The sequence below is a fragment of the Bufo gargarizans genome, chromosome 10 (assembly GCF_014858855.1).
Source record: "Bufo gargarizans isolate SCDJY-AF-19 chromosome 10, ASM1485885v1, whole genome shotgun sequence".
NCBI lineage: Eukaryota > Metazoa > Chordata > Amphibia > Anura > Bufonidae > Bufo > Bufo gargarizans.
Genome location: NC_058089.1, coordinates 45,549,572 through 45,562,557, shown reverse-complemented (window position 1 = coordinate 45,562,557; position 12,986 = coordinate 45,549,572). Strand labels below are relative to the sequence as shown.

General features: G+C 43.1%; 1 protein-coding gene across 1 annotated transcript in view; it reads right to left on the bottom strand.

Annotated features, from left to right (window-relative positions):
- TUT1 (terminal uridylyl transferase 1, U6 snRNA-specific) overlaps positions 1–12,986 on the bottom strand; it is a 44,031-nt gene that overhangs the window by 15,108 nt on the left and 15,937 nt on the right. The window contains exons 2-4 of the mRNA XM_044270817.1: positions 10,789–10,979; positions 7,715–7,918; positions 1,960–2,074 (exon numbers count right to left, since the gene is read on the bottom strand). Coding sequence (XP_044126752.1) covers positions 1,960–2,074; positions 7,715–7,918; positions 10,789–10,979 — 510 coding nt within the window. The remainder of the gene's footprint in view (positions 1–1,959; positions 2,075–7,714; positions 7,919–10,788; positions 10,980–12,986) is intronic.

Sequence of the window (12,986 nt, the reverse complement as noted above, 5' to 3'; positions counted from 1 at the left end):
TTTCACTTTTTTGGCAGATTTTCCATTTTATATATTTTTTTTCTTTAACACATTGAGGGTTAACAGCCAAACAAAACTCAATATTTATTACCCTGATTCCGCGGTTTACATAAACACCCCACATGTGGTCGTAAACTGCTGTACGGGCACATGGCAGGGCGAAGAAGGAAAGGAATGCCATACGGTTTTTGGAAGGCAGATTGTGCTGGATTGGTTTTCTGAACGCCATATGTTTTTTTTTTTTCTGCCGATCGTCTTGTGCAGGGGCTCGTTTTTTGCAGAAAGTGTTGAGGTTTTTATTGGTACCATTTTTGGGTACATAGGATTTTTTGATCATTCATTATTACACTTTATGGGGCAAGGTGACCCAAAAATTGTCTGTTTTGGAACAGTTTTCATTTATTTATTTTTACAGAGTTCATCTGAGGAGTTAGGTCATGTGATAGTTTTATAGAGAAGATCGTTACGGACGTGGCAATACCTAATATGTATACTTTTTCTTATTTATTTAAGTTTTACACAATAATAGCATTTCTGAAACTAAAAAAATGATGTTTTAGTGTCTCTATAGTCTGAGAGCCATAGCTTTTTTATTTTTTGGGCGATTGTCTTAAATAGGGTATCATTTTTTGCGGGACGAAGTGACGGTTTGATTGGTACTATTTTGGGGGTCATAAGCCTTTTTGATCGCTTGCTGTTGCACTTTTTGTGATGTAAGGTGACAAAAATAGCTTTTTTGGCACTGTTTTTTTTATTTTATTTTTATGGTGTTTATCGGACGGGGTCCATCACGTGATATATTTATAGAGACGGTCGTTACGGACGCGGTGACACCTAATATGTGTATTTTATTTTATTTTTTCATTTTTTTATAGGAAAAGGCAATGTCTTTTTTTTTTATTTATTGATTTATTTTTACTTTTATTATTTTCCCTTTTTTTTTTTATCAGTTCCCTCTTGGATCTTGAAGATCCAGTGGGGCTGATAGTTGTACTATACTTTGCAATGCTCTTGCATTGCAAAGTATAATACTTTCAGACTGCCTGTAGGTGGCAGCACTGGATGCGGTTGCCATGGCAACCATCGGGCGCTGCGATCACAGCGCTGCAGCCCCGATGGTGGAGAGAGGGAGCCCCCTCCCTCTGTTAACCCGATGGATGCCGCAACCGCAGCACCTATCGGGTTACGGGAGAGTGTCAGCATAGAACTGACACTCTGCTGATGGCGGCGGCTCAGGAATGGAGCCGCCGCCATCACACACACAGAATGGGGAATCGGGGGGTAGGGACAATATTGAGGGAGGCTGGGGCAGGAGGGGCGGCCAGAAAATTAATGCAGGGGACGGGGAGGGGGCGGACGGCATGCCAATCAGGGCAGGAAGGAGATGAGCGCCGGCTGGGCACAGATCAGCGGGGCACAGATCGGGGGGGGGGGACCACAGAGGGGCACCAAAGGCTTGGAGGATTGGGGGGCATGAGGAACACTATCGGCTTTCAGGCTCTGATCTGCAGAGCTGCAGATCAGAGCCTGAAACCGGCATTTTTTCACTGCCGCGATCCGATTGGTTAGTCTGCACAGACTAACCAATCGGATCGATTGCCGGCAAGGGGCCACTCCTGATTGGTCCCTTGCCGGCATTACTGCACTGTATGCTGTCCGTGACAGCATACAGGGCAAGGGCAGAAGCTTTAATCCAAGCGCTTTGCAGCGCTTGGATTAAAGAGCTGCCAGAACGTATATATACACGTGGTAGCTGCACGGGGTATGTGCAGCTATCACGTATATATACAGATTGCGGTCGTGAAAGGGTTAATAGGGTTAATTCTGCTGACAGAAACCCTTTAAACAAAAGTAAATCGGATTCATTGACATGACCATTGTTCCCACTTTTCCTCTGCATCTGTTTTAATAAATCTCCATTGTGATAAAAAATCTGCATGCACATGTCACCCTCCTGACCTGGGAAGAACTCCGTAAATGTTTCTCGAAGGAGAGAAAGCAGCAGTTCCCGCAGGCGGCTCTCATGATGAGATGGAGAGCAGAGTGAGACAATGTTTTTCATTTGATCTTCTACCTAGAAGAAATAAATATAGATACTTCCTTTCAGTCACAATAGCAATATGTACAGTAAGCAGACAAAGATACAAGACTTTTAGGTTATAGCAACAACTGTATAAAAAGGCATAGAAGAATTTTTTTTATATATATGAAAAAATATATGGAAAAAGAGGTCACCAGACCCGTCTTTAGTCTCAACATCACAGACACAACTGAAGGAGATCTAAGAACCCGCATGTTTTTTGTAATATTCTTTAAGACTGTCTTGAAAATTACCAGTTTAACAAGTGTGGGAGGCAAAATAGCCAGAGTTATGAAGAAAGAAAAGAGTGAAAAAGAGGGAGAGATGCGAGGGTTTTGAGCTGAAGATACATACTAAGGAAAGAACATGCCAGTTAACAGTAACACTTCTAACAACGTATGCCCACAAGTAGTGGTTATACTCTACACAAATGGACAGTTCAGCAACTATGTAATGCCCTTTGTTTCAATTACTTAGAATTTTGAAGATCTGTGAATTCTGTCAGTGAATGTCAACTTTTTTTTTTAATTGCAAATTCAGTTTTACCACTAAGGGTTCCAAAGTCTTGAATGTGGAATCCGCACATATATTACAATGAAAAAGTTAAAACTAGAATGTATTAAACCTAGTTAAAATACAGAGGTGCCCCTCTAAAAAACAAACAAGGTTTACTGGTACACGGGGTGGATAAAAATCAATGATTTTTATTTTTATATCGAAAAAAATCAGATTTTTTTTATTTAAATCAGATTTTTATTTATTTAAATCAGATTTTTTAATATAAAATGTTTTTTGAGGAAAATATATTACCATCCAAAGGTTATTTCATTATGAAATAAAGATTTACTTTTTTATTATGTAGAATAAGGCTGTATATGTTTAATTTTTTGTTAAATTCCATTAATCCATTCACAACGTACATGCTCTTCCAGAGGTTTTTGTAAGATTACTGGGTAGTTCCTCTGCCTACAAGATATTATCACAGATGCTTGGTTTAATTTTGGAGTTCTCAAAAATTTGAATTTATAACATGAAAAGAGTTGAGAAAAAGATCTTAATCCTCACTTTTACAAATACAGAATCAACCCCTTCAGTGCTAAGTTTAAAGTTCAGTGAATAGAATATAAACAATATTTTTCTGATTGTTTGGAGTGGAATAGATCTGCACAAGAAGAAAGTGAAACTTTCTTCTTGTGTAAGGAAGAAAAGGCAAGTGTAAGGAAGAAAAGGCAAGCAGACAAGGAGTACTACAAAATGAAAGTGAAACTTTCTGAGCACAGTACTGCACAGCCACAGACAGACAAGTCTTTGGATCTTTTTGTGTGTATGACCTGAGGTTTATCACATTCTTTCCTTGGAGAAAAAAAACTATAATGGCAGCAGGCCATAAAAGAGACCCAGTTTGGCAATATTTTAATGAAGTTCCTTTACCTATCGGTAAGGCAGGCATGCGTGCAAAATGCAAACACTGCAACAAATAAATGCAAGGCCTGGTGGCCCGAATGAGGCAACATCATGAGATGTGCTGTGATGAAGATGACCAAAGAAACACAAATTGTCCAAATATGAATCTTTATGTAAAAAACTATGATTTAAATCAAGCCTTACTGACTAGCGATTTAAATCGTGATTTAAATCGGTTTGATTTAAATCAAATCCACCCTGTGGTACATCAAAACAATGTGATCCCACTGTGGTCCTTAATCCCTTAAAGGGGTATTCTCATCTTCCCTTTTCATACTTACCTTCCTTGAGCGCGACGTTCACTTCCTGGATTCTTCTCCCAGCCGGGCCGCGCTCGCGCAGAAGACTGAAGATTTTCTCCCGGCCTGTCCGCACAATGTCCTGAACGCGCACGCCGCCGTGCATGCACCATGGTGACCAATTCCTGACTTGTACAGTACAGAGCCGGCATGCGCGTTCGCGGCTCTGTACTATACTGGCCAGGAAGAAGTCATCATGGCGCATGCGTGTTCAGGACATTGCGCGGCCCGGCCGGGAGAGAATTCCCAGTCTTCTGCGCAAGCGCGGACCGGCAGGATTCGACAGGAGAGGTAGCCGTAACCAGGGGAGACCAAAGACAACATCAGGTAAGAGGGGACTTATTTTCTAAAAAAGGGTGGGAATTGGGTAATAACATGTATTTAGAAAAATGATCACTGTCAAATCATTAACAGAAGTTATTTTTACAGTGTTGCCTATGCTGTAAAATGGACCTTTTACCTTCATTCTCCGGGTCAGTAAGATTACAGCGATACCACATTTAAATAGTTTTTTCTTGCGTTTTAATATATTTTTTTAAAATAAAAACTTCAAATAGGATTTTTTCTTTGCATCATCATATTCTGACCTCCATAACTTTTTTAGAGCTACGACTACGGAGCTGTGTAAGGGTTCATTTTTTGCTGGGCGATTCATTTTTATTGATATCTTTTTAGAGTGTGTTCTGACTTTCTCATCACTTTTTATTTAATTTTGTTTGGCATGTGAAGCGACCAAAAATAGAAAATCAGCCATTTAGATTTTGTTTCCTGCTATGCCGTTAATTATACAGTGACAAATACTTAAATATTTCTATAGTCAAAAGTTCCAGAAGACAGCGGTACCAATCATCTTTTTTTCTGGTCATTTTTATAATGACAAAATAAGGCAGGAGGATGGTTTTCTATATTTTTTAAAGACTCTTTTGTTACATTTATTTCACTTATTTTAAAGGTAACCTGTTACCTCCCAAAACCATCCCAAGCCGCCAGCAGTACCTGCGTGTAGCCCGCGGTTTGTTTCTGAAAACGTTGTTTTATCCCCTGCCCGGCACGCTTCTCCACACATGCTTGAAGTCAAGGGGGCCCCTTCACGGTGACTGACAGCCGGCTGTTCGGCAAAGGCGGCCGAACTCTTGTGCATAAGCGCTGTCAGTCACAGCAAAGAGGGCGTGGTTACCGTGACTTGAAGCAAGGAGGCCGCTGCCCCCTTGACTTCAAGCATGTGTGGAGAAGCGCGCCGGGCACGGCGATAAAACGTTTTCAGTACTTTTGCTGCATCTGCCTTCAGGAAGAAAGGCATCATCAGAAACACACTGCGGGCTACATGTAGGTACTGCTGGCGGCTTGGGATGGTTTTAGGAGGTGACAGGTTCCCTTTAAAGGCTTTTTACACTGGGCAATTTTTTTATAATTACATTTTGGGCCAAAATCATTGTTTCAAATATTGAACAGTTCTGTCATAAAGGGTTAAAGGGCGTCTGTCAGCACAGTTTGCCATTATACACTGCTTACACAGTACTGTAGCATAACTATACATGAGCTGAATGGTACCTGTTTCCTTTTGTTTTGAGGTTCAGCAGAGTCAAAAACGCAGTTTTATTCATATGTAAATAAGGGCTCAGGGGCGGCGTTCGGGCTGTAAGTGCCTAGGCCGCTCTACCACCTTCCCACAAAACCCCTCCCCAGCCTCTTGCTTGGTCCGCCCTGTAAGTCTCTTGCGTCATACAGTGTACTGGACTAGATACCGCTGACCACTGTGATGACCATTGTGGGCAGCAGCATCGTTCCATGTAGTGCGCATGCACTGGCACGATCTCGTCCAGTACACTGGATGACGCAAGAGGCTTACAGGGCGGACCAAGCAAGAGGCTGGGGAGGGGTTATGTGAGAAGAAGGCAGAGCGACCATTTCAATAGAACATCAGGGTAAGAAGAATAGCTTGTAGGCCATTGCTACTGAAAGGGTCATCAAGCTGGCAACTGACAGTATTTAGGACATATATGACACAATAGGGAGGCCTATTTCCTGAATTTGGATACCGGGTTACTAGAGGGCCTTAAAGGGAGTCTTTCACCTAAAATGACCATTATACACCACAAACATCATGATATCCATTACATTCCCCATATTATAATCTTGCCTTTCATATTGCTGTCCGTCGCCTATTCTCTCTTAAAAACGCTTTTATTCCATATGCTAATTAGGTTCTGAAGGTGCCCAGGGGCGGCGTTTATGCGGCCGGTGCCCAGGCTCCACGGCGCTGTTCAAATCAAACCCCTCCCCTTTCACCCCTCTGGCCCGCCCTCGGTTCTTCAGATACCATCCTCCAGTCAATGACAAATCCGGTGCCTGCGCACTCCATTACCCACTAGGGCAGAGGCAGCAGAGTGTTTAATCCGCATGCGCCGGCCCGTACATCCCGATCTAGCCGGCGGAAGTAAACTGCCAAAATATCGGGATGTACGGGCTGGCGCATGCGCATTAAACGCTCTGCTGCCTCTGCCCTAGTGGGTAATGGAGTGCGCAGGCGCCGGATTTGTCATTGACTGGAGGATGGTATCTGAAGAACCGAGGGCGGGCCAGAGGGGTGAAAGGGGAGGGGTTTGATTTGAACAGCGCCGTGGAGCCTGGGCACCGGCCGCATAAACGCCGCCCCTGGGCACCTTCAGAACCGTTTTTAAGAGAGAATAGGCGACGGACAGCAATATGAAAGGTAAGATTATAATATGGGGAATGTAATGGATATCATGATGTTTGTGGTGTATAATGGTCATTTTTGGTGAAAGACTCTCTTTAAATAACTGACCTGATGTATAGTTAATACTGAGATGGCATAATATTAACATTAATTGTTTTGCTGTACTAATCTTTATAGTATGCTCCCTTTAAAGGGCTTCCGTCACACCGTCACCCCCTCAATATATAGTGCCGTTACCTTTTTCTGTGGCTTAGTTTCTTTAAAAACCGCACTTTTATAATATGTTAATTACCTGGCTAACAGCAATTAGGGCGGTTGCTTGCTGGTAGCCGCCACATCCTTCTTTCATTGACAGGGCCAGCGAGCGCTCTCCTCCTCCGGCTGGCCTTGTCTGTGTTCCAAATCTCGCGCCTGCGCCGTACCGGTCTTCAGTCGACGCAGGCACACAGAGGAGGACGCTCGCTCCTTCATCAGTGCCGATGACATCACATCTACACCCGCCGCAGGCGCACTGAGGAAGGCGCGGGCGAGCGAGGGTCCCCCTCTCATTGCGCCTGAGCCGACTGAAGACCGGTACGGCGCAGGCGCGAGATTTGGAACGCAGACAGGGCCAGCCGGAGGAGGAGAGCGCTCGATTGCCCTGTCAATCAACAGGAGGAGGGAGCTTTTTTTAAAAGGAGGATGCGGTGGCTACCAGCAAGTAGACGCCCTAATTGCTGGCAGCCAGGTAATTAACATATTATAAAAGTGCGGTTTTTAAAGAAACTAAGACAGACAGAAGCGCTGACAGAAGCCCTTTAAAGCGGTGTTCTGAGATATTCATACTGATGATGTATCCGATTGGTGGAGGGTCTGACACCTGGGACCCCCGCTATTCAGCTGTTTGAGAAGGCAACCTGCGACCTTCAAGCACAATATCCTACAGTATACAGCTGCTGTGATTGGTATCGCGCTCAGCTCCATTGAAGTGAATGGGGCTGAACGCGATATCAAGTACAGCCGCTATACAATGTACGGCGCTGTGCTTGGTCAGCTGCAAGAAGGCCGCAGGGCTTTATTTATTAGGAAATATACTTAAGGAAATTGCATTTAAGCTCACACAAACTCCACACTTTGGGTGATGCCTGTTCTTGCCAGTTATGTTCAGTAGGAGTCTTTCGCACTAACACTCACATCAGTACAGCGTATCAGTTGCTTGCTTAGATTTTCTGGATCAGGAGGTTGCAGATTTCGGTGGGTACCTCCTTTCTTATTCTTGAACTCCTTCTTTTCACGTGGTTTCACTTTCAAGCGATGACCTTCTAGTGTGATGACAGTCTCCGAAAGTGCTCGGCAAACCCCGTCTTGACTTTCAAACTCCACAATAGCATAAAGACCCTAAAGAAAGGGAAAACATTGTAAAAGGCAGATTAGACCAGGAATCTATCCCAGCCATCTTGCTAGCAAAACTGTTTCTGGTGCAAGGAACTCCCGACGATGCACCAGGATTCTTACCTATTAATAATACTAAGGTGTACAAAGCCTTACAGCCACTTTGATGTATAAATAATATGACTTTTATACTAAGTATTTACCCAGGAACAAACATACAAGGGGCACACAGGGGTGGTCTGGGAGCTTAAAGGGAACCTATCATGTGGATATTTGATTATAATCTAATTATATACAATCATTAACTATTATTAGTCGATACTAAGAGCATGAGATCCTGTATCCAGCTGGCTGCCAGGAGGAGAGCTAGCATGGCCCCCTGAGCACCGTCCCACTGGGAAATTTCACTGCAGGGTCTATGGCCAGTCCGCCCCTAATGTTACATAAAAATCCTAAAAAAAGATAGTTAAATGAACCTGTTACCACTAGGAAATTCACTGTTAAACCAGGCAGGTTGCCTTGTAGGGCAGGCTCAGCTGAATGTAATCATACCTTGCACATAACAATCCATTGCTTCAGTCCGGAAAGAATAATAATTACACGTACCGGTAATTTGATTTTCCAGAACCCATGACAGCACCAGAGAGAGGGATCCTACTCTACAGCTGGACAAGAAGCCTTAGGTCAGACACAGACGAGCAAGCTCAATGCGAGAAGCTCCTTGCATGTGGCAGTGTGAGTTCCTGTTCTGCATCTCTGACCCCCTACAGGACCCGTATCTACTGAATTACTCTGACAGCATTATGTCAGTGTAATTCAACAGATTCCAGGTCTCACAGGGACACACAGCATTATATATCATTATAATGCTGTGCGGTCATGTCAGAGGAGCAGAGGTCAGAATGGAAACTCACACTGCCACATGCAGGGAGCTTCTCGCATTGAACTCGCTCATCTGTGTCTGGCCTTACAGCAATTAACCCTTATGGGACCGGGTGATTTTCTGTTGTTGCGTTTTCGTTTTTCATTCCCCACCTTCCCAGAGTCATAACTTTAGCATTTTTCTGTTCACATAGCCTTATGAGGGGTTTTCTTGAGGGGCAAGTTGTATTTTGTAAAAGCACCACTTACAGTTGCATACAATGTAGTGGGAAGCAGGAAAAAAAAAAAATCCAAGAGGGGTGGAATTGAAAAAAAAAATAAAAAATTCAATTCTACCACAGTATTTTTTTTTGTTGTTTACAGCGTTCAGTATGTGGTAAAAATGACCGTTAACTTCATTCTCCAGGTTAGTAATATTACAATGATAACGCACTTGTATAGTTTTAATACTGGGGGGAAAAAAAATGTCAACCTTGAAAAAATTATTGGGGGTTCTTAATCACTATATTTTGACCATGTGACAGCAAAGAGACATAACTCCCATAACAAGAGGGGTGCTGTAAAGGGTTCTGGAAAATGAAATTACTGGTAATTATCTGTTTGTATTAACTTGTCTACATGATAAATGCCTTTTGCTGAGGTATGAGAACCCCATGCATACTTCACCGCCCTAGAAGCCATATGCTCCAGGATTCTCAGTCTGAAGAAGAGAAAACCACTGAAGGTAGTAACTAAGGGCCAGTTCATATGACAAACTCTTTTTTTCCTCAAAAAAAAAAAAAAAAAGCATGGAATATGGTGAACAATCTTTTCCCAGACACTACTATACACATTTTAGTTCATATTGGCCGTTACAGTTGTTCAAACTGCCAATACACATTCAATGAAATTAGGCATTGAATGGAAGGTCTTTTTTCCCCGACTGCAGGACAACTTGTTTTCAAAAGATAATGGTCTACCATCTGTCAGATAAAACGATTGCTCGTTGTTAAATTTCAACCAACAAACCTTCGTTTTACTTGAAACCGTCTTTTTTGAAGAACTTTAGAATGGTGTGTATGGCCACCTTTAGACTTATTAATCCTCACTTTTCAAGATCTGTTTGCTGTCAGTGAATATATACATTCTTGTTTACATCCAGAGGCTGAAAACCTGTAGCTCAGATAATTTGTTCAATGTTCCAGACATCCTGCTGCAAAATCTGAATTTGGGCCCTCAAAAGTCACATTTCATTCTACTCTACTCCTATACAGCAGAAGTTTTTGGCTTTGGTGTCCGAGTACTGCAGAGCACATGCAACCTCTGCATTGCCTAAAGCTGAAATCACTCCATTTTATTCCCACATAGACATACTGGCACCTAGGGTTTTTTCGGGTACTTTTATGCCAGTATAGATTCGGTACCGGGATGTTCATTTTTTCTATACTAGGCTGCGCTACTGCGCAGTCTAGTCTCTCCTCTTATGAGAGAACATGGCGCTCCCTATGTTCTCTCCGGCCAGACAGTGGAGGAGGGAGGGAGGGAATCTCTCCCTCCTATGACGCGGCCACCGCTGAGCCCAATGAAGTGAGCGGGCTCTGAAGCTGCCCGCACCACTGCCACCAATGAATGTGTGGCTAATTAATGCAGGAGGCGGGACGGGGAGGGAATAAACAGCTGCACCATCTGAGCTAGTGAGCTTGGCGAATGGCAGCAGCCTGCTCCTCCTGAGTGTTTTGTGTCCTCTCCAGCATCAGCCCCAGAGTCAAGCAGCCAGTATAGCAGGTACTGCTATACAGCATAGTGCTGTGGAAGTAGTTACTGTGATCACTGGCCACTTGCATAAATTCCCTGGGCACAAAAACAAATACAGAATGCAGAATACATCTACGAGGTGGGAAGTCTGACCGGGGGGTGCACTATGTACACCTCTGGACCCATGGAATGTGTTCTTTAGAGCACCAAATCTAGGTTTAGGATGGAAGAAAATGAACAGATGTGTAGGAAGTTCTCACCCGATCTTTGTCCATCACAATATTCTTTACAGGAAATATTTTTTCAAAGACCTCTTTAATTTGATCCTCGGAAATGTCTTTAGAAAAGCCGCTGACAAACACACTACGTTCCTGCTGCTGCTGGCGCTTGTCTCGCTCCTCACACAGTCTCTTGTGACGTCGTCCCTGCAGGTGATCATTGAGGCTTGGACCTATGAGAAAGACTCATTAAAGAGTGAAATCCAGCATGCCTGATCCTTACTAGGAAAGCAAATTGAAAGTATGATGAGTAAGGGCAAAACTGCTATTAACCCATTCCTGACGGAGCAATTTTCCGTTTTCATTAAGCTACATAGTTAATAGGGTTGAAAAAAAATCCATCAAGTTCAACCAAGGAATAGGTGGAAAAGCAAATTTTAGAAAAAGGGGAGCGAGACCCAGATTTCTACACATTTTCATAAGCATTAGGGCTCATTCAGATGGCCGTATGAATGAGTTCGCAATTTTTCAGAATGGGTGCGGACCCATTCATTTCAATAGGGCCACAAAAGATGTGGACAGCACACAGTGTGCTGTCCGCATAAGTGGTTCCGTTCCACGGAGAAGATAGAACATGTCCTATTCTTGAATAGGCATTTTCTATAATGGTTGCGGCCACGTGCAGTCTGCAAATTGCGGAACGCATATGGCCGGTATCCATGTTTTGCGGATCCGCAAGGCACTACGGCTGTCTGAATGGGCACTAAATGTCGTTTACTTTTAAGAATTTATCTTAGCCCTTTTTTTAAACTATTCCTGCGTGACCGCGTCCTGATGTAGACTATGCCACTGATTCACAGTTCTTACGGTAAAGAAGCCTTGACGCTTCTGGAGACTGAACCTTTTTCCTCTCCACTCGGAGGCAGTGCCCCCTTGTCTTTTGAGGGCATTTTATATGGAACAGTTTTTTCACCATATATTTTGTATGGCCCATTTATATATTTGTATAGGTTAATCATGCCCCCTCTTAGGCATCTCTTCTTAAGACTAAACAAATTTGATTCTTTTAACCTTTCCTCATAACTAAGACCCTCCATGCCCCTTATCAGTTTAGTCGCTCTCCTTTGTACTCTTCTCCAGCTCCAGGGCATTCTTTCTATGGACTGGTGCCCAGAACTGAACTGCATATTCCAGATGAGGCCGCACCAACTTAGTGTAAAGTGGTAATATTACACCCCTGCCCCGCAAGTCCATGCCTCGTTTCCTACATAACAATATCCTGGTGGCCTTAGAAGCAGCTGATTGACATCGTATGCTGTTATGTAATCTACGTGAATCTAAGTGAAATTCCCAGTGTTACATTCCCTAGTAACAAATGACCTTTTACAGACCAAGTGTCCAAACTGTAACGCAAAACCACATATTTATTTTGAAGAGCCAACACAACAATTTAACCTGAATACTTCAGTCCAATATTGTATATCTTCCAGGTAATTTATCATTTAGCTATACCAGCCTGCCTACATTCAATGCGCTGCCTGTGCTGTTCATAGTGCATCCTGTGCTGATGAATGGCCAATACATATTGGTACATCATAGACTTTCTCCAGGGCGTGGGTGCCCACAGAGAGGGCTCTTCGTGCCACCTCTGGCACCCATGCCATAGGTTCACCACCTCTGCCCTAGGACATACTGTATAATGCACATAGATTATTACTACCCAGATGCATAACTTTACATTAATCCACACTGAACCTCGAAACGTCTATGAGGGACAGTATCAAATGCCTTTGCAAAATCCAGAAACACTACATCCACAGCCGCCGCTCTGTCCAGGCTTCTACTCACCTCCTCATAAAAACAAATCAGGTTAGTCTGACAACTTCTGTCCTTGGCAAACCCATGTTGGTTATCACTTAAAATATTAGTTACAGTCCCATACTCCTGTATATGGTCCCTTTAGATTCCTTAAAACATTTTTCCCACAACAGAAGTTAAACTAACTAGTCTATAATTACCTGTGGAGGATTTAGAGCCCTTTTTGAATATGGGCACCACATTTAGCTTGCACCAGTCACTTGGCACTGTACCAGTCCCTAGAGAATCTCAAAAAATTATGAACAAGGGCACATCAATGACTGAACTGAGCTCTTTAAGAAATCGTGGGTGTAATTCATCTGGACCCGGAGCCTTGTTCACATTTACCTTATTTAACATATCTTGGACCATATCTACAGTTA